Here is a 22,486-nt window from a genome sequence, read left to right on the forward strand (position 1 = left end):
GCAGTGCACCATTAGAATTATTTATAAGGAATTACTGTGTTTGACAGTAGCAGCAGTGCAAGTCTGGAACTATGTTCTGCAGTTTCCCACTTCTGTTTTAAAGCATATTTTAAACACTTTGGGGTTACTATAGAACTAAAACTCACAATTTGATATATTTATTTATATTTTTAAAGTATAATATGACCTCAGCTCAGTGGAGGAATACTGTATTATTCAGGTTTGTGTCAGTTTCATAACATTAAAATTTGGTTTTGTCAGTTTCTTAAAATTATGATCAGTGAGTGGTCTAGCAGTTTAAGGCAGTCATAACTTACGAGTAAAACGAGGCTCTGCAGGCACTGAAATGCTCAACTGAAATGCTTTTAGGGTCCACTTTATATGATTAATCACTTATGCCACAAAAGATAAATCTTTGAAAACAAATGCTTTTAAATTTTAAGTTAAAAAGGAAAAAGCAGGTTCAGGTCACAAGAGTTTTAGAGTATGCCTTGTTACCAGCAGTAGTTCATATTAAAGTAAGCCAGGTTTTTGCCAAGATCAGTGTTTCCTCAAAATGAAGGTAGAAATAGACTTATAATAGTGTGCTCTTGTACCTCTACATAGGTTCTTAAATAATTTTGAGCAGTTACGCATTTATCTAGAGGAAGTCAACTGTGAATAAATGCATGTTTACCAAAATGATTGTTTTACAGTGCATTTAGTTCTGATATTTATTAAGTTGACATTTCACACAATAACTTTTAAATAGTTTGGAATTCTATATAGTTTAGAATCAGTCACATCTGAGATAAGTAAAGGAAAATGTGCAATATTTTTTATGTAGGTGAGCTAACACAGTGTACCTAATTGCGGAATTATCTGATTAATTTGTAATAGATAAGTTGTATAACATTTTCATATCTAAAAATGTTTTTTAGATCAATCTCAAGTGAAATAATATTTTCAGAATAAAATTCTACAGAAAAAGTCTACTGGCTATGATATGCACATTTTTAAGCAAGATATGAACTAGAGCCAAAAGTAGCATTTGACAGTTTGATTTACTCTGCCATAATATGCAAGCTTCTTATCTGTAGATATTTTTTAAAACATAGTCATGATGTATGTGATTATTAGTAAATACATCAGTATTATAATTAGATATTTGGGTTTTCAGTTTAGAGAATTCATCATTTCACTGACATTAATGGAGTATGTTTACCTTGAATGGTAAGATTTTATAAATAGGGCTTCCGTGATTTGGGATGTGAATGCTAAAACTTATACGTAAGTTAATTAGATGTGTAATTTGGTTATGAAGTCTTTTCTAAAATGATACCACCAGAAAATTAATAGATTAATTTTTTGAGACAATCATTGGTCTGGATTGGTTAATAAAAACTGTCTTAAGAGGTTTTCTTTTCAAATATTTCTGGTGTATTAATCATACTTGTTTTTGTGGAGTGGGGGTAAACCACACCATTAAAAGAATAAAATGTAATTTGGAAAGAGGTAATTATAAGATTTGTTTCAGGCCCCAAAATATAAATAAAGATTGGTGTGGAATTTCAGTGTATATGTTTCCTGCCCTTGTAAAATGTCTTTTTAAAAAAGCATCTGTTTCTAATGGTATAACACAATAGGTGAACTTTCCAAACATCATCTTTTTTTTAATGTCTGAGTTATTTTGTTTCTTCAAAGGAAGACATGAAGTATAAATAGTATTTTTAATTTATTGAAGTTTCTAAAACGTGCAAAGCATGGTTTAGTGGAAATAGTATTAGATTCATTGGATTGTCCTGCCTCTGCTGTTTGATATATTTTGGGCAAATCACTTAATCACAGTGGAACTCAGTTTCTTCAGCTCTATAACGGTGGAATTAGATTATCTCTAAGGTCTTAAGTTCTTCAGTTTTAAGTAGAATTTGGTTGTAATGTCTAAACCTTATATGAGAAAATGGGCTTAAAGTAACTTAATAGCCCTTAAAATAACTCATGTATGAGTTACATTGATACCATGAAGGTTTACTAGGTGTCATCCATAGAGTTTTCCTATAAAAACACATAAATCTGCCACATTCTGATTGTGGTAATGTTAAGATAAAATTATCTTAAGTTTCCAATTTATTGAATATATGGAATTTTGTAAATACAAAAATTTACCAGTTAAACCTAAGTGGATGTAGTCGTGTTATCATTTCAAAGAGGTAAAACTGTGTTAGCTATAAGGGAGCACTTAATCCTTAACTTTAATGAAAAAAGTTTATATAAAATTGAATTTCAAAGTATTAAAAAGATTTTTAGTCTTATAGCAAAATAAACTGTAGACTCTGTAACACGTTTATGGGTGAGACCATGGGGATGATCTGAGAAATATCTCAAAACAGCCATACATCGCATTATAGCTGCTGTTCCTCCAGTACAACTTGGGTTTAAGTGTCATTGAAAGAGCCTTTTATTGATATTTGTAGAGAAAAGTACTGCAAGCTAGTTTTGCTTTTCTGAGCCAAACTAGTGGGTATTTAAGAGGCTTTTGTTTCCTATTGGTATTAAGGCAAATCACTGATTGCCTTTGTTGTTGAACTGAAAATGTAGTGGAGAGGCTCTGAAGCCCAGTGAGGGGAATCATTCAGAGAAAGTACATGTAAATCAAGCTCTTAGAACTTTAATCATACTTGCACTTTGCTTTTTCCTGGGATCTGTCACTCCAGCAGATATAACACATGCTAAATGTTCTTTTGTGCAGAGCTTTCTGCCTTCAGTTGGAGAGATGGTCATGCATCTTGAGGAGCTCTGAAGACAACTTGAAAAATCTGCAACCACTCTTAGGAGGAGGTCAATATTTTACTAAGAAGCCATAAGGGAAAGACCGTTACTGAGCAGTAAATTTGACTAATTCAAAGAACCCTTTACCAGTCTGATCCTGCCTGTTAAAAATGTATAATGATTTTGTCTTTGATGTTGGACATTTATCATTGTTTGTACCCAAGGAAAGGCTGTTACACATTTAGAAGTAAAATGTTAGGTTGCCTGTTCTAACCCTTAAGTGAAGTTTGCCTAGCCTGAGTGATCAACAGTTTCCTGCTATGTAATGTGTGCCCTGTCGGGAACATTATCAGGTCACTCACAGAAAACAAACTTTCAATATAGACTTCTGGCCCTCTGACATTTGAGTGCCTTGAAATGGGAAACAATTCTCTTAGGGAAGAAGTGCTTCGGATCTTTTGTAATTATAAGTTTCGGTCAGTGTCTTAACAGGAGTGTCCTTGGGAGACATCTGTTAAATATGAAATAATTAGAGCTATACAGGAATAAAAGCTAGATCACATAGCTTGAAGTGGTATCATTACTGATGGTTACTTTGAGGTGGTCATACAGGAATAGGCGTAATGGAGGATCTTGAAGTTAGTGAATGACAACAGAAACATTCTATAGTTTAACTGCATGCACAATTTGACATGTTGAACGTTAAGAGTAACGCTACAGTCACACATCTGTAACACCCGTCACTGCGGCCATGATTAGTTTGGCTCTCGGAACCTTTCTGTAGGGGATCATTTGCGGGAGGGACCGGAAGAGGTGGATCCTTTCTGTCACGATGTTGGGAGGCCGCAAGCTGAGCTCCTCCGGGAGTCGATTTTTAGGAGCGCATAGGTCGGCGTTCCGGGGCACACAGGGTGACTGTCCTCGCTTAACGACGTCGGCGGGTGAGTGTGTGCGTGGGGGTCGCTCGCACGCAGCCCACGGCGCGGGCCGGCTGTTCTGCGCAGGCGCGGTCGGCGGGCTGACTCGGGGCTCCGCGCGGGGTCAGCCAAAGACCTGTACGTTGGGTCCTGGCCCTCGCTGTCCGTAGAACGCTCGGCCTGGGATCTTACCGTCCCTTACCCAGAGGCTGGGAAAGATAGCTGAGGACTAGAGGTCCTGGCCGAGGAGAGCGCAGCCTGCGGGCTGTCGCCATGTATCCAGTGACCTTTGTCTTAGTTTCGTTGAGCTCCTGCAGGAGCCCGCCGCCACTCTGCCGGCTGGAGTCTCGAGGTCATGTGCCTTTTTCCTTTGCCTCGGCGGGAAAGGACACCAGCTGTCTCATAGTTATTGGTTCACTTTTGTTTGTGTTTTGTTTGCACGTATCTTGCCATGTTTCAGAATTTAAGGCAGCAATATTATTTTTTGATGAATAGGTTAATTCAACACACTGTATTGGCAAATAAGATCGAGAAAGTAGCACACCGAACCTGATCCTTGTAGAAGACAGTTTGATTATTTAACTCCCAATATTAACCAGAACGTTAAGTTCATTTTTTACATGAAACTCATTTAACAAATGCTGTTTGCCAGGCACTGGGAATTTTTAAAGAAGTGATACCTAAGGGCCTCTTTAAAAAAATGTCAGGATGGAACTAAGATCAGCTTATAAAGAGCAAGAACTGGGAAACTTAAAGGCCTCCAATAGAATTGACAAGTTGTGGGAGTTCCCTGGTAGCCTAGTGGTTAGACTCCTGGGATTTCACTGCGGTAGCTGGGGTTCAGTCCCTGGTAGAGGAGCTGAGCTTACGCAAGCTGTGTGGCCTGGCCAAAAAAACAAAAACAAAAAAAGAATTGATAAGCTGTTACTCTCAATAGAGTGAAAAATAGTGCAGCCAATAAACATGATTTAAATCAATGTGTAGCCACATGGAAAATGATTAGATGTAGTGTTAAGAAGGTAAGTTACAGAAGACCTAAACAGACATTTCTCTGAGGAAGGCGCACAGATGGCCAACGGGCACATGAAATGATGCTCAATATTGCTAATTATTAGAGAAATGCAAATCTACAATGCGGTATCACCTCATACCAGTCAGAATAGCCACCATTAAAAAGTCTACAAATACTGCTGGAGAGGGTGTGGAGACAAGGAAGGCTCCTACACTCTTGGTGGGAATGTAAATTGGTGCAGCCACTATGAAGAACGGTATGGAGGTTCCTTAAAAAACTAAAAATAGAGTTACCATATGATCTTGCATTCCCATTCCTGGGTATATACCTCGAGAAAGCTCTAATTTGAAAAGATAGATGCACCTCAGTGTTCATAGCAGCGCTGTTTACAATAGCCAAGACACGGAAGGAAACTAAGAGTCCTTTGACAGATGAATGGATATAGAAGATGTGGTATATATACACAGTGGAATATTACTCAGCATAAAAAAGTGAAATAATAATGCCATTTGCAGCAACATGGATGGACCTAGAGATTATCATACTAAGTAAGTCAGACAGAAAGACAAATATCGTATCATTTATATGTGAAATCTAAAAAAATGTTATAAACGAACTTATTTACGAAAACAGAAATAGACTCACAGACATAGAAAACAAACTTACGGTTACCAAAGGGGATAGTGGTGGTGGTGGGGAATAAATTAAATTATGAGTTTGGTATTAACATATACACACTAATATCTATAAAATAACAAGAACCTACTGTATAGCACAGGGAACTCTATTCAATATCTTGTAATAACCTGTAATGGAAAAGAATCTGTCTGAATCACTTTTCGGTACACCTGAAACGAATGCAACATTGTAAATTAACTATACTTCAATTTTTAAAAAGGTAAAAAAAAAACCTTACAAATCAGTTTGTATTATGAACTTGGAGATATATAGTGAGAATAGAGATACATCAAAATTTTAACAGCGATTATCTGAGGTAGAGTTGGTGATCTATCATTTTATCATTCGTTATATACTCTTCATAATTTTTTTCAGTAAATATGTCTTTTATAATCAGAAATTTAGAAAAAATACAGTATAAATATTTCCAAATTTTGGAATTGAACATAGAAGGAATAAATATTTGGGATGAGGGAAACTTCTTAAACAAGATATTTAGGAAGCTGTCTTGAAGTTGTCCAGTTTTAGAAGAAGTTGGAGTGGCCAAAGGACCAGCTTGAGTATCAATGAGGAGGTTTCTAGGAAACTGTGAGGTGTTCCTTGAAAAGTACAGTGTGGATGGAGGGCTGGAAAAGAGGGCAGAGAATGGCCAGGGATAAGACAGACTTTTTAGGCCATGACAAGTACACGAAAGACCACGTACACCTCCTGGGATTGACTTTATCTTCAAGACAGTGGGAAATTACGGAACAAACAACATACTCAGACTCGTCTTTTAGAAATAACACTTGGCAGCTGTGTAGACAGTGGGATGGAGGCAGACAAGACTAGGCTCAGGGAGGCCTTAGAGTAATCCAGACAATAAATGATGAATGCTGGAACCACGCCGTTGGCACGGTAGAGGGCTTGTTCACTGTCAGCATGGTACCTGATAGGTGCTGATAAATGACTTTTTGAATAAATTAAATGAAAAATTTCCCCATTCCTTTAAAATTTCAAATACCAGAATGATCACAGATTCGAGGTAAAGAAGGAATTGGTAGCATTCTATTAATACAAACTTGATTAGTTTCTCTCAGTTATGGTGAGGTAGATTTTAAGGCCCTTAAGAATTCTGGCCATACTGATGACTGAGGGACTAATTTTCCAGAAATAGGGGAGGTGAGAGGGAGATTGGGGTCATCACTGACCAGAGAGCAAGGACTGTGTTGAAATCTTTGTGGCTCAATTTCATGATAATACCTTACACAGTTGACCCTTGAACAACACAAGTTTGAACTGCACCAGTCCTCTTAAATGTGGGGAGTTTTCTCCCAATAAATATGTACTACAGTACTACATTGCCTGAGGTTGGTTGAATCCAAGGATGTGGAGCAGCAGATGTGGAGGGCCGACTGCAAAGTTATACCTGGATTTTTGACTGCATGCGTGCCTTGGCGCTGCTAACCGCCACATTGTTCAAGGGTCAACTGTAAATCCTTATCTGTGTATCACAGTCTACATAATTCTCTGATATCTCATTTACCTACCTAAAGTCATAAGGGAGGTGATATTTGACCTGGGTCTTAAAAAATAACAGATAGAAATGGTGGAAGAGAGAATAACTTGAGCTAAAGCCTAGAAGCACAAACTTTTTTTCTGAGGATGTTAAAATGAATTTTGGCCAGGCTGTGAGGTCCTATTAAACAAAACAAAATTTTAAAAACATAAAAAGCTCAGGAGAAAAATGTTCAGAGACTATGAAAAGACAAGACATGAAAAATGACCATTTGTCTTAGTCCATTCCTACTGCTACAGCAAAATACCACAGGCTAGGTGGCTTATAAACAAGAAAAATTTATTTCTCACAGTCCTGGAGATTGCAGAGTCCAAGATTCGGTGTCTGGTGAGTGCTCACTCCCTGGTTCATAGGTGGAGCCTTTTTGCTCTCTGGGGTTTCTTTTTATAAGGGCACTAAACCCGATCATGAGGGTTCCACCCTCAAGGCCTAATCCCTCTCAAAGACCCCCACCTCCTAATACCATCCCCTTGAGGGTCAGGATTTCAACATGTGAATTTGGGGGAGACACAAATATTCAGACCATAGCACCATTAAACTTAAAAAAAGACACTTAACCTCACTCATGATAAATTAAAACTATAGTGAGATACCATTTTCACCTATTGGATTAGCAAAGATAAAAAAAGTTTGATAATACACTGCATAGGGGACTATCAAAGTATTATCAGTGTGGGGAAACCAACACTAGAAACTCATAGTTTCTAGTGAGATTGCAAATTGGTTCAACATCTAAGAAAGTAATTACAAATTTATAAATGCACATGCCAATTGACACAATTCTTGCGGTTTTACATACAGGTACTCTCAAAAAGAAATTACCTATGTAATTCAATCTTATGTTTTCAGAATAGCAAAAAATTAGAAATAATTTAAATAAATGTACATTAATAGGGCACTGCTTAAGGCAGAAATAGAGACATATGTAGAGAACAAATGGCATTTACCAAGTGGGAAAAGTGGCGGGGGGTGGGGGTGTGTGTGTGATGAATTGGGAGATTGGGATTGGCATGTATACATTGATGTATATAAAAGGATGACTAATAAGAACCTGCTGTATAAAAAATAAAATTAAAAAAAAAATAGGGCACTGCTTAAATAAATGATGAGTTACAGCCATACAATGGATTACCTTGCAAACCTAAAAAAAAGGAAGTTCTTTATGCTCTATTATGAAAAAAATCTCCAAGATACATTGATAGGTGGAAAGAGCAAGGTGCAGAACAATGAGTATACTGTGCTACCTTTTGTATAAAATAAGAGAGAAATTGATACACAAAAATGAAATATGTATAAAATATCTGGAGGCTTACATGCAAATCTAGAAACATTGGTTGCTTGCAGAGAGGGAAGTTGGATACCTAGAGTCAGGGGGAGGAGAAGCACTTTGTAGTGTCCACTTTTATACTTTTTAATTAAAAAATTTTTATTTTGAAATAGACTCATAAGAAGGTGCAAAAATAATACAGAGAATTTCCATATGCCCTTCACCCAATTCCTCAGTGATTACGTCTTACATAACCATAATACATTGTCAGAGTCAGGAAATTGATGTTAGTATGATACCATCAACTAAACTACAGTCCTTTGGATTTCACCACCTTTACATGCACTCATTGTGTGTGTGTGTGTTACCACACATAGAGATTTGTGTAATAACCACCACAATCAGGATATGGAACTGTTCCACAATCACAGTGAAACTCCTGGTAATACTCCTTTATAGTCAAACCTTACCACCAACCTTAAACCTTGATCTATTTTCCATTACATTACATTATTATTTCCATTATAATTTTGCCATTTCACAAGTGTTATGTAAGTGGAATCTTACAGTATATACCTTTTGAAAAAATGTTTCTGCACTCAACATAAATACCCTTGAAATCCATCCAAGTTTTTGCATGTATCAGTAGTTCATTCCTCTTGATTTCGGAGTAGTATTTCATGATATGAATATGCCACAGTTTGTTTAACCATTCATCTATTGTAGGATATTTTGATTGATTCCAGTTTGGGGCTGTTATGGATAAAGTTGCTGTGAACGTTGATGTACAGGTTTTTGTGTGGACGTAAGTTTTCACTTCTCTGGGATAAATGCCCAGGAATGCACTTGCAAAGCTGCGTGATAAATATATGTTTAACTTTACTAGAAACTGCTAAACTGCTTTTCATGGTGTCTGTACCATTTTACATTCCCACTAGCAATATATAAGAGATCTAGTTTTTTCATGTCTTGGTCCACACCTGGTAATATCAGGGATGGTTAAATTTTAGCCAATTTGATAGGTATGTAGTGGCTTTCATTTGCATTCCTCTAATGGCTACTGCTATTTAACATCTCTTCATGTGCTTATTTGCATCTGTATATCTTCTTTGATGAAATGTCTGTGTCTTTTTATAATACCCACAGCCATTTTAAAATTGGATTGCTTATTTTGTTTTTCTGTGCGAGGGTTTTTGTTTTTCTGTTTCGTTTTACTGTTGAGTTTAAAGAGTATATTTATATATTCCAGATACAAGTTCTTTATGGGATATATGTTTTACAAATATTTCCTCCCATTCTGTGACTTGACTTTTCTTTTTCTTAACAAGGTGTTTTGCCGAGCAAAAGTTTTAAACTTTGATTAAATCCAATTTAATCAATATTTTCTTTCATGGATTGTGATTTTGGTGTCAGATGTGAGAACTCTGTGTGTAACCCTAAATCAGGAAGGTCTTCTCCTATATTTTCTTCTAAAAGTTTTATAGTTTTCATTTAGATCATTTTGAGTTCAGTTTTGTATAAGATGTGAGATTTCGTTCAAAATTTTCTTTTTTGTCTATGACGTCTAATTGTTTCAACACCGTTTACTGAAAAGACCATTCTTCCTCTTTTGAACTGCTTTTGCACCATTGTCAAAAAAGCAGTTGGGTGAATTTTTTTTTTTTTCCTCTCTCTGGACACTCTTGTTGCATTGATATTTCAGTCTGTCTCCTCAAGTACCACACTGTCTTGATTACTGTAGCTCTATGATAAGCCTTAAAATTGGATATTTGATTTCTGCAGTTTTATTCTCCTTTTTAACATTGTTTATTCTGTCTCTTTTGATAGAAATTGTGTCAAACATATAGATCAATTTGGGGAGGATTTATGTTGACTCTTCCAATCCATGAACATAGTATGTTTCATCATTTACTAGATTGTCTTTGATTTCTTTCATCAGTGTTTTATATAAATTTTCAGCATACAGAATCTGAACATGTTTTGAGGGATTTATACAACAATGGAAGTATTCTTTCTTGGACTGATTTTAAATAATAGAGCATTTTTTTTTTTTTTTTTGCGGTACGCGGGCCTCCCGCTGTTGTGGCCTCTCCCGTTGCAGAGCAACAGGCTCCGGACGCGCAGGCTCAGCGGCCATGGCTCACGGGCGCAGCCGCTCCGCGGCATGTGGGATCTTCCCGAACCGGGGCACGAACCCTTGTCCCCTGCATCGGCAGGCGGACTCTCAACCACTGCGCCACCAGGGAAGCTCAATAGAGCATTTTGAATTTTGCTTTCCAGTTGTTCATTGTTAGTATATAGAAACAATTGACTTTTTTGTGTGTTGAATTTGTAGTCTGTTACCTTGCTGAACCGACTTATTCCAGGAGCTTTTTATTTTTATTTATTGAAGATTTCTTGGGATTTTATACATAGACAATCATATCTGCAAATAGGGACCGTTTAATTTCTTCCTTTCCATTCTGTATGCCTTTTATTTCCTTTTCTTGCCTTATTGTACTGGCTAAGATTTTTAGTAGTACATTGAATAGGAGTCATGAGAATGGGCATTCTTGCCTTGTTCTTGATTTTAGGTGTAAAGCACTTAGTCTATCACCATTAAGTACTTTCTGAGCTATAGAATTTTTATGGGTGTTCTATCAGATTGAAGAATTTCTCTTTTATTCTTAGTTTGCTGAGAGGTTTTAGTCGTAAGTGGGTGTGGAGTTTGTCAAATGTTTTGTCCACATTAATTAGTAAGCTTATGTGTGTTCTTCTCTCAACTATTAATATGGTAGATTATATTGATTGATTTTCTACTCTTGAACTAGTGTTGCATAGCTAGAATAAATCCTACTTGGTTATGCTGTGTTTTTCCTTTTATATGTTGCTGGATTCTGTTTACTAATTATTGAGAATTTTTGTGTCTGTTTATGAGAGAAATTGGTCTGTGGTTTTCTTTGCTGTACCATCTTTGTCTGGTTTTTGCCAGAGTAATTTGTCTTCCTGGTGGATTCTCTCTCTCTCTCTTTTTTTAAATTGAAGTATAGTTTATTTACATATGTAAATGTAGATTTATATATAGATGTAAATCTATAGATTTACATCTGTATATGTAGGTTATTACATGTATATATAACCTATATATCCTTTATAGGTTATTACAAGATATTGAATATAGTTTCCTGCACTATATAGTAAATACTTGCTGTTTTATCATAATGTAATGTCTCTGGTAGTTTTCTTTGCTCTCTAAGGTCTACTTTGTTTAAATGTTTATTGAACAACTGAATGTTCTGCAGCAGAGTAACTAGTTCATAAAGCAGGTCCCTGTGTAAGTTGGAACATATAAACTGAATGACTATTTATTTTAGGAGATATATATGTCTATAAGTGCACATTTTTTTTCCTCTGTAAAATGTGTTGAGCATACATATAAATCCATTTCATGTAGCTAACATGAAAGTGACATAATTTGAACTGGTTTTGATAAATAATCTCAAAATTAATATTACCCTAGTTTGTGGGAATTCCCTGGTGGTCCAGTGGTTAGGACTCTGCGCTGTCACTGCTAAGGGCTCGGGTTTGATCCCCGGTTGAGGAACTAAGATCCCACAAGGTGTGTGGTGTGGCAAAAAAAAAAAAAATTACTCTAGTTTAAAAGGTAATGTAGTTTTAATTTGAATATCATTTTTAATAATTTTGTGCAGCATAATGTGTATGTAAAAACAAATGGCATGAAAAACGTTACCATAGGCATTACTTATTTTTGATGATTATTATTTCAGAAATGTCTGATTGGAGTTAGATGGCAGAATGCAAGATATTTATTTTATAATTTAAAGTAAAATCTAAAATTAAGGGGAAAAAACCCTTTTGTTTATCAACTGTAATATAAGATTGCTGTATAAAATAGTTTCTTCAATTACATGCATATCAGGGATTCATACTGTGCAATGCTTTCTCTAGACATTTAATTTTCTTTTCTCAGCTTATTCAAAAAATCAGCTCAGTTGGACTCTACAAATTAAACCATCAGTTTTCAGTGAATACAGAATCATGTGTTTCAAATCCTATAGCATGACTTTTGCGTGCCTGAATAGGATGAAAAGTTACAGGTAAGTTTATTCATTATTGTGGCAAATATTCACATAATTATGTGCAAAAATAGTTTAGTATTGATTGTGTTTAATAAACTTTGTCAGTAGAGCTCATGTGGTTTGATTAAGGTAGCTTTTATTTATTTAAATATTCTTATTTTTCCAACAGCTTTTAAATTTGGGAAATTTCAAACCCACAGAAAATTTGTAATATGGTATACATCCAGTGCGTGCCTTTCATCCATATTTAGCGATAGCTTTTATTTTATTTTATATATATATATTTTTTTGCAGTACGCGGGCCTCCCACTGTTGTGGCCTCTCCCGCCGCAGAGCACAGGCTCTGGACGCGCAGGCCCAGCCGCTCCACGGCATGCGGGATCCTCCCAGACCAGTGCACGAACCTGCGTCCCCTGCATCGGCAGGCGGACTCCCAACCACTGCACCACCAGGGAAGCCCCCGATAGCTTTTATTTTTAATGCAAGACTATATTACTCAGAGAACTACTTTTTACTTCCTCATAATATCCTTATGACAGGACACAAATAACGCAGTGCTTAAATCATAAATGATTTGGGTGTAACATAAATATAAGGTGGTTAAGTATACATTCTAGATAGTAATATTGAATCAAAGTAATATCTTTATGTATTCATATATTAGAAACCAATTTCTAACTTTGTGAAAAATATTGCATTGTGTTAAGGTATGAGCTCTGTTCTCCAAGTGCATGCTCATAAATGAACTGGCTCTTTTAAGACTGGATGTCTGTAAAATCATTCTTAGTCAACTGAGCAACCACCTACTGTTAAGTATTGTAAGTTAGTCCTTTTTTTTTCCGGTACGCAGGCCTCTCGCTGTTGTGGCCTCTCCCGTTGCGGAGCATAGGCTCCAGCCGCGCAGGCCCAGTGGCCATGGCTCACAGGCCCAGCCGCTCCGCGGCATGTGGGATCCTCCCGGACCGGGGCATGAACCCGTGTCCCCCGCATCGGCAGGCGGACTCTCAACCACTGTGCCACCAGGGAAGCCCAAGTTAGTCCTTTTTTTAAAAAATTTATTTTATTTATTTAATTTATTTTTGGCTTCGTTGGGTCTTGGTTGTGGCATGTGGGATCTTTCGTTGCGGCACACAGGCTTCTCTCTAGTTGTGGCGTGCAGGTTTTTTTTTTTTTCTCTCTAGTTGTGGCGTGCGGGCTCCAGAGCACGTGGGCTCTCTAGTTGAGGTGCGTGGGCTCAGTAGTTGTGGCAAGGGGGCTTACTTGCCCCATGGCATGTGGGATCTTAGTTCCCCGACCAGGGATTGAACCTGCGTCCCCTGCGTTGGAAGGCAGATTCTTTACCACTGGACCACCAGGGAAGTCCCTGTAAGTTAGTCCTTGATTACTGAGGCTTTGCATGAAGCATGAAAAAGAGGGTAATATTCATAAAATAATATTAAAGAAGAGTGATATTTAACTCTTAAAAGGATATTAAGTAATCAATATAGAATGTACTCTATGTAGCTTAGAAAAACATAGTAAAATTTAAATGGCATTACCTATGCTAATGTAACAACCTATTCTCTTTTACCCAAAAACCTCTGAAGGATTTTCCTATCATGTACTTTGACATGGGACCTGGTGTAGTGTCTGTCTGATCCCCATTTAGTCCCTGTTTGATTCCATTTGATTAAAAAATATATTTACGTGAATTATATACTTTTCTGGGCCTTCTCCTTCAGACTATTTATTTGACAAATGTTTCCCGAGCACCAACTGTGTTTTAGGAACTGTGCTTGTCACTAGGGATAAAATGGTAAGCAAGACAGCTTATGTTCCAATGGAGAGACATGATCAAGTAATCACATAGGCTCACAAAGAAGTACAGAGTTGTATAGGAGTTAAAATAGGACAGTATTAGATGACATTCTATTTAAACTAAGGTCTAAAGGATGAGAAGAAATTAATTAGGTGTGTAAAGGAGGGAAGGGGGAATGTGAGAACAATGTTCCAGACAGAGGGAATGACATGTCCAAAGTATCTGGGGAATGAACAAGCATTGCCAATTCAAAGAACTTAAAGAAGGCCCATGTGGCTGGAGTGGGGAGGATGAAGAGAGGAGTGGGAAGTGACTTTGGAGAGGGAAGAAACTGGGGACCAAATAATTCAGAGTATTGTATGCTATGCTAAGGATTTTGGTCTTTTTCCCAATGTCACTGGAAAGCCATGGAAGCATTTTAAGTGGGAAAATAGCATGATCATATTTATATTTCAGAACAGTCACTCTGGGTGCATTGTGGGGAACAGATTAGAGGGGGATGAAGTCCTAAGAAGGCCAACTAAATAGAAGGCTAGGACAATAGTTCAGGCAAGAGATGACGGGAGCTTGGATTAGTATGATCAAGCAGTAGAAATGGAGAGAAGGCTGAGGCATCTGAGTTCAAATCCTGGCTCCACCACTTAATCTCTCTGAGCCTTCCTTTTCTTGTCTGTGCACTAGAGATAATAATAGTACCTACCTTATGGAGTTGCTGAGGATTAAATAAGATGACATATGACATATAGGGATTTCTTAAACAAGCAGTACCTGGTATTTAGTAAGTATTCAGTAAATAGTTACTACTACTACTACGTGACCCAAAAGGCCAAGTTTTATAAAGTTTCATTTTTGTTGTAACTTACTTCGAAAGCAAATTGATTTGTTTCATCTGTGACTATATATAGATATATACACACACACACACACATATACATATATATATCTATTTATAAGCAATGTGATTATAAGAAAACTTGTTTCGAAGCATCAAAAATGAGCGATACATATATTTAGAGTCTAGTAAATTGCAAATTAGAATATCTTTCTACTTAATATATCCCATGTTACATTTTTTTAAATGGCAGTTTTTGCCTGGCTCTTCCTTCTGACCTCTTAGACTCCCTTGGACAAGACTGTACAGTACTTCCCGGACCACTGTAGACAGCAGTGAGGTGAAGACCTTCCTGGCCTTGGCGCACAGGTGGTGGGACGAGCAAGGAGTATATGCACCTCTTCACTCTATGAATGACCTGAGGGTGCCGTTCATTAGGTAACATTACAGAAATTCTAGATCTTTTAAAATACAACTCTTTTCAATAATTCATTTTCTTTCGAGTTCATTTTTCTCTCGGTTTATGCCTAGGTTCAAAATGCTGCATTTTAACTTTGCTTTAGAAATTAGGGAGATTCTCTTCAATATCCATTGTTTGACACTACTAATTTTTTTTTTTTTTTTTTTGCGGTACGCGGGCCTCTCACTGTTGTGGCCTCTCCCGTTGCGGAGCACAGGCTCCGGACGCGCAGGCCCAGCGGCCATGGCTCATGGGCCCAGCCTCTCCGCGGCATGTGGGATCTTCCCGGACCGGGGCACGACTCCGTGTCCCCTGCATCGTCAGGCGGACTTTCAACCACTGCGTCACCAGGGAAGCCCTACATATTTTTAAAAATTTGTTTTATTTACTTATTTTTGGCTGCATTGGGTCTTCGTTGCTGCACACGGGATTTCTCCAGTTGTGACGAGCAGGGGCTACTCTTCATTGCAGTGCACAGGCTTCTCATTGCGGTGGCCTCTCTTGTTGCGGAGCACAGGCTCTAGAGCACAGGCTCAGTAGTTGTGGCGCACAGGCTTAGTTGCTCCGTGGCATGTGAGATCTTCCCGGACCAGGGCTTGAACCCATGTCCCCTGCACTGGCAGGTGGATTCTTAACCACTGTCCCACCAGGGAAGTCCCGAAACTATTAATTTTTTAATAGCATCACTCGAGTTCTACACTGTTTCATAAATTAACTTGAAGTATTTTTGGATATTATTGAGTTAATTAGAATTAAATCCATATGAAAAGGAATTAGGGTCCTATGGCATCAAGGTCATTTTATAGCATCTTTGGCCTTTTAGGCAGTTCTGATAAAGGGAATAGTACTGAGAAAGTTCAATTCAACAAATATTTTTTTGAGAACTTACCTTGTACAGAGCGTGGGGGCTGGAATCTGTAAAAGCTACTGAGATATTCATCATTCAAAACACAGTCTGTGTGCTTCCGGAACTTAGAGTTTGCCATGGGAGATAAAGGCAAGGGTTCATCAGACTCCACTTATCAAGACTCCACTTATCAATTGTTCATTCGTTCTTCTGTCCATTTATTTATTTATTTATTAAACATTTTTGAGCAGCCGACATGGGCAAGGCAGTGTGATAGACACAGAATATCAGATTCAGACTGCCCTCAAGGAACTTCCTGATTGGTTTTTGCTGGTTTTATCAGTGCAGCAAAAAGGAAAATATTGGCACATTCTTTTTTTTTGTTTGTTTGTTTTTTGTTTTTTGTGGTACGTGGGCCTCTCACTGCCGCGGCCTCCCCCGTTGCGGAGCACAGGCTCCGGACGCACAGGCTCAGCGGCCATGGCTCACGGGCCCAGCCGCTCCGCAGCACGTGGGATCTTCCCGGACCGGGTCACGAACCCGCGTCCCCCGCATCGGCAGGCAGACTCCCAACCACTGCGCCACCAGGGAAGCCCGGCACATTCTTATTACCACTGAATTAGTGGATCATTGAAACACTAAGGCAGAGCAAAGCAGAAATGTCATTCTGTTAGGCTAGATCAGTGGTTCTCAAGGTTAGCCCTGGACTAGCAACATCAGTATCACCTGTGATCTTGATAGAAATACAAAATTCTCAGGTATCACACTGGACCTACTGCTTTGGGGGGTCAGCAGTCTGTGTTTTCCTTCCAGGTGATTCTGATGCATGCTCAGCTTGAGAACTACTCTGTTCCAACTAATGTGACACTACTAGTTAGACATCACACTAGAAAAGACCATCCAGGGCAGTACAAATTATGGTTAGAAGCTTAGATTTTATTCTGATCATAATTAAAACCATTGAAAGGGAGCAATGTGATCTAAACTATGATATAAAGAAGTCATTTTGGCCAATGTGTGAAGAATGGATTGGATTTCATTTGAAATGGGTCCTTTCTGTATATTATAACGTTCTGAAATTATCTACTTAACCACTATCTAGGTTTTTGTTAGAAGTCAGTTAATTTGAATAGCAATAAAAGATTTCCTAAGATGTCCTTGTTATATATGACATTTTAATATAAGTATAATTAGAATTTGTATGTAGCCCAACTTAAAAGTTTAGTTTACGATACTGTTAGCTCTATATATCTGTGTATGTATATAGGTGTGTGTGTGTGTGTGTTTACATTTGTGTATGTGGGAAAATATTGCTATGATTATCTTAGAATTAAGTTTACTTGATTTGGGTGCCTGTTTACATGATCATGAAAACACCACTAAGAAGATGAAAAGTGACTCAATTTAGAAGGGAATGTAGGCAAATTCTGCAAATATAGATCTCCAGTCTGCTTCTACTAAACCCTGTAAAATAACCTATTTGTTGCTGATATGAAATGGGTCTAGCAAGTACTAGCAACATAGCTAATAATACCTCAGGTAACATGATATCTCAAGTGAATAAAATTAGGCTAATCTAAACTAGATTGTTTTTAAAGTTTTTCTTTAGATTATTACTAAAGTAATAGTTAAGTCATAATTATTAGTAGATTATTTCAAGAACTTTAAACCTCCTGCTTCTGACTACTAAAAATATCTTATAAATTAAGAATAATGTCATTTTATGCTGAAAATAAGTTTTTTTACCCCCAAAATCAAGTCTATTTAAAAAGAGAGTTTAATATTTCTTTGAAAATTATGCACTTTTAAGACTTTATTGATAAAATTAATGATTTTTTAAATATATTTTGAATTTTTTTAACAGAGACAATCTTTTAAAAACAGCTGCTGATCACCAGCCAGGAAAACCTTTGTCTGGGATGAAGATTCTTGATGTTGGCTGTGGTGGTGGATTGTTAACGGAGGTAAGTGATTTACAACTTTCCTGACATTTTTCTTTTATTTTTTTAAAAGGGAACTTTATTTTTATTTATTTATTTATTTATTTCTGGCTGTGTTGGGTCTTTGTTGCTGTGCGGGCGTTCTCTTGTTGCGGTGAGCGGGGGCTACTCTTCATTGCGGTGCACGGGCTTCTCATTGCAGTGGATTCTCTTGTTGCGGAGCATGGCCTCTAGGTGCACAGGCTTCAGTAGTTGTGGCACGCGGACTCAGTAGTTGTGGCTCTCGGGCTCTAGAGCGCAGGCTCAGTAGTTGTGGTGCACGGGTTTAGTTGCTCCGCGACATGTGGGATCTTCCCGGACCCGGGCTCAAACCTGTGTCCCCTGCATTGGCAGGCGGATTCTTAACCACTGAGCCACCAGGAAAGCCCAGCTTTCTTGGCATTTTTAACTGGGGAAAAAAAAAATTGAGAAAAAGTGGGCTTATGCCTCTTTTATCCTTTTAACAAATAATATTGTTCATTTTTAAAACAGGAAGTGTATAATGTTTTTAATATTTTTATGATTATAAACTAGTACATGCTTTTTACTTTCTTAAAAATATATAAGTATTCCATCTTAGAATTTAAAAAAGACATGAAACCTCAGATGGGCCCTAATGATGCCAAATGAAGGCACAAACATACATATCATGATGAATACCAGAGAAAAAGAGAAAACTCAAAGAACTCCTAGTGAGGAGGATAGATTACTTACATAGAAGAAATAATTAAACTGATAGAAGACTCTCTGTTGACACTATTAAATGCAATATTATTAAAGACAATAAAACAAAAAAATATATATAAGTATTTCAGAAAATTATAGTGAGGATTTATTTTTTTTTACACAAAAATGGGGCACTGGTATAAATAAATAAATGGGACCTAATTAAACTTAAAAGCTTTTCCACAACAATGGAAGCCATCATCAGAACAAAAAGATAACCTACTAAATGGGAGAAAGTATTTGCAAATGATATGATTGATAAGGGGTTAATATCCAAAATATATAAACAGTTCATACAACTCAACATCAAAAAACAAACAACCAGGTTAAAAAACGAGCAGAAGACCTGAGTAGACATTCTTCCAAAGAAGATATACAGATGGCCAATAGGCACATGAAAAGATGCTCAACATTGCTAATCATCAGAGAAAGGCATGTCAAAACCACAATTAGATATCACCTCACACCAGTCAGAATGGCTATCATTAAAAATTCTACAAATAACAAATGCTGATGACGATGTGGAGAAAACAGAACCGTAGTACACTGTTGGTGGGAATGTAAATTGGTGCAGCCACTACAGGAAACAGTATGGAGGTTCCGCAAAAAACTAAAAATAGAACTACCATATGACTGAGCAGTTCCACTCCTGGGTATACATCTGAAGAAAACAAAAAAACGAATTCGAAAAGATACACGCACCCCAATGTTCATAGCAGCACTATTTACAAGAGCCAAGATATGGAAGCAACCTAAGTGTCCATCAACAGATAAGTGGATAAAGAAGATGTCACACACACACACACACACACACAGGAATAATAGCCATAAAAAAGAATGAAAATTTTGCCATTTGCAACAATGTGGGTGGACCTAGAGGGTATTACACTTAGTAAAATAAGTCAGACAAAGACAAATACTGTATGTTATCACTTATGTATGGAATCTTAAAAATAAAGCAAACAAATGAATATAACAAAACAGAAACAGATTCACAGATACAGAGAACAAACCAGTGGTTGCCAGTGGGGAGAAGGAAGGGGACAGGGGCAAGATATGGGTAGGAGGATTAAGAGGTACAAACTACTATGCATAAAATAAATAAGCAACAAGGATATATTGTACAGCACAGGGAAATACAGCCATTATTTTATAATAACTTTAAATGGAGTATAATCTATAAAAGTATTGAATTACTATGTTGTACACCTGAAACTAATATAATATTGTAAATCAACTATACTTCAATTAAAAAAAAAGCACTGGTCATTTGTATAGCTTTGGAAATTTTGTTGTCTCTTCGCTCCCAAGATATTAGGCAATTTCCGCTGGTTTAAATGCACTGATAAGCTGTCCTTTTGCACTTGCTTCAGTATCAAAATGTAACAGAATTTTGCCTGCTTTGGGGGCTCTCCCCTTCTTAGGTGCTCTAGAGTACTTCTCCCTGTGAACAATACTTGCTTTAGCTGACAGAATATTTATGCCCTACAGTTCTATTTTGTAATATCCTATCAACACAATAACTTTTTGTTTAAATGCTGCATCATAATCTTTGCTTGAAAGATATTTTAAGCAAACAGTACAGGATACAAATGTAAGTGAAGATACGATGGTGTGTGTTACTGTCAAGATCATAACAGCCAAGTTGACAGTGAGGTTAACAGAGGCCTTTGATACATAGCTAAGTTTCCATATGCACAGAAAATGTGTTCTTCATATGGCAGTGCGCTGGTTTCTCTTGACATCAATTATAAAATTTCAGGAAATGTAAAATATGTGAAAATACATCCCTTAGAATCAAGAATATGAGGTGTATCAAATTGTAAATTAGTACAATTTTACTCTATGTGTTCTATGATCTTCTCCGTGTATTATTACAGATTTATGTCTCTAAAGTTAAAATAATTTGATTTATACTTTTAGCTTATTAACTAAAGAGTTATAAAATAAATGCTATGCAGTTTTGATCAAAATAAAGGCTGTGTTTAAAAACTTGGGCATGTCATGGGAAGTGACTGAATATAAAGGCTGAAAGAAGAATTAGCTACGAAGAATCGTTTTTAGTCACAAGAGAAACTATGGAGAAAAAAATGTGCTTCAGAGAATTTGAGTATTAGAAAAGTTTGCTCTTTTTACAATGACATGTTACGTTTATTGCACTTTAAATATGTTAATACTGTACTGTGTGCCTGAGAATATATCTAGAGAATGTAGACAAAAATTTCCTCACTATCTTAAGCAGTTCCTGGTAAGTTTTGTTGTGATTATTGTTCTCACTTTTAAGCTTTTTATTATGGAAATTATCAAACGTGTACAAGCTAGAGAAAATGGTGTATTGAACTCTCGTGTACCCATAAATGATCTCCAACAATTAACACCTCGTGCCTAATCTTGTCTCCTTTTTGAGAAGCTTTTTATTGCTGACGTGCGTTCTATTTTCTTCCTGAGGGTAATGATTTCTTATGCCATTAGCCTCTAGGGCGGCTTGGGGCTTCAGTTATTGGAATTGATCCTGTGGATGAGAACATTAAAACAGCACAGCACCATAAATCATTTGACCCAGTCCTGGATAAGCGGATAGAGTACAGAGCGTGTTCCCTGGAAAAGATTGTGGAAGAAACTGCAGAAACCTTTGATGCTGTTGTAGCTTCTGAAGTTGTAGAACACGTGATTGATCTAGAAGTGTTTATACAATGCTGCTGTCAAGTGTTAAAAGTAAGACTGGCAGAGTTTACTTATTTGTGTTTTCTTTTGAGTTTGTGTATGTATCCATAGCAATAAATGTTTTATAATACTTGAAACCAGGAAGACAGGATGAGGGGACAGCATCTCTACTGGAGATTACTTCTGCCTCTCAGCCTGCTCTCGATATCTGGGGTTTTCCAGATCTAGTATCTTGATGTCCAGGGATCTTGAAAAATGTTGGTGCTGAACACTGCAATACAAACAATAGATTTATAGTGGTATTTTTCTTTGGTGTAGTCTGGATTAATTACCTAATAGGCATTGAATGACAATTACTAAGAAATTGACTTGGATTAATACTTAAAAATAAAAAACCATTATTAGCATAAATTGGTTAGCCAGCATTTGTTAAGTCACTCTGTGTATGTGATATGTGTAACAGTTATCAGCTTATAAAAGAATACTTCATACAAATGATCTCATCAGATCTTACCTACAACCAGGTGAGGAAGGTAAGGCAGGCATTATGACCTCCTTTGACCCAATGAAGATCAGAATCTGAGGTGTCAGAGGTCACATGGTCTTTAAGTCACAGGTCACTAGGCACTTAAGTAGGGCTTAAGGCTACATCTTTTTATCTGCTCAGCGGCATGTGGGATCTTCCCGGACCAGGGCTCGAACGTGTGTCCCCTGCATTGGCAGGCGGATTCTTAACCACTGCGCCACCAGGGAAGTCCCTACATTATTATGCTTATATAATTTGACACAGTCCTCTGAAGGTGGTTCCAAATTTTCTTTTAATAAATATTTCCAAAGTATTATTATTACTATATCAACTCTGTTGTTTATGTATTCAAGAGGTAACTCCCTAAGGTCAAGAGCTAAAAGAATTAAATGCTT

The 22,486-nt window shown here is 37.1% G+C and overlaps 1 protein-coding gene across 7 annotated transcripts in view; it reads left to right on the forward strand.

The window, feature by feature from the left end:
- The first annotated feature begins 1,544 nt into the window (after positions 1–1,544).
- The window catches only part of COQ3 (coenzyme Q3, methyltransferase), a 32,525-nt gene continuing 11,583 nt past the window's right edge, over positions 1,545–22,486 (forward strand). For 5 of the 7 annotated variants that reach the window (XR_003005141.1, XM_024759341.1, XM_024759340.1 and 2 more), the window contains exons 1-5: positions 1,545–2,817; positions 12,151–12,277; positions 15,175–15,327; positions 18,061–18,160; positions 21,374–21,616. Coding sequence is in view for 6 of the 7 variants with exons in the window: in XM_024759341.1 (XP_024615109.1) it covers positions 2,706–2,817; positions 12,151–12,277; positions 15,175–15,327; positions 18,061–18,160; positions 21,374–21,616 (735 nt within the window). In the remaining variant the exon portion in view is untranslated. Of the gene's footprint in view, positions 3,690–12,150; positions 12,278–15,174; positions 15,328–18,060; positions 18,161–21,373; positions 21,617–22,486 lie in introns of all 7 variants that reach the window. The other 2 variants (XM_024759342.1, XM_024759343.1) reach the window with 2 other exon arrangements.

Source organism: Neophocaena asiaeorientalis, unplaced genomic scaffold (genome assembly GCF_003031525.2).
Source record: "Neophocaena asiaeorientalis asiaeorientalis breed wild unplaced genomic scaffold, Neophocaena_asiaeorientalis_V1.1 scaffold505, whole genome shotgun sequence".
Classification (NCBI taxonomy): Eukaryota; Metazoa; Chordata; class Mammalia; order Artiodactyla; family Phocoenidae; genus Neophocaena; species Neophocaena asiaeorientalis.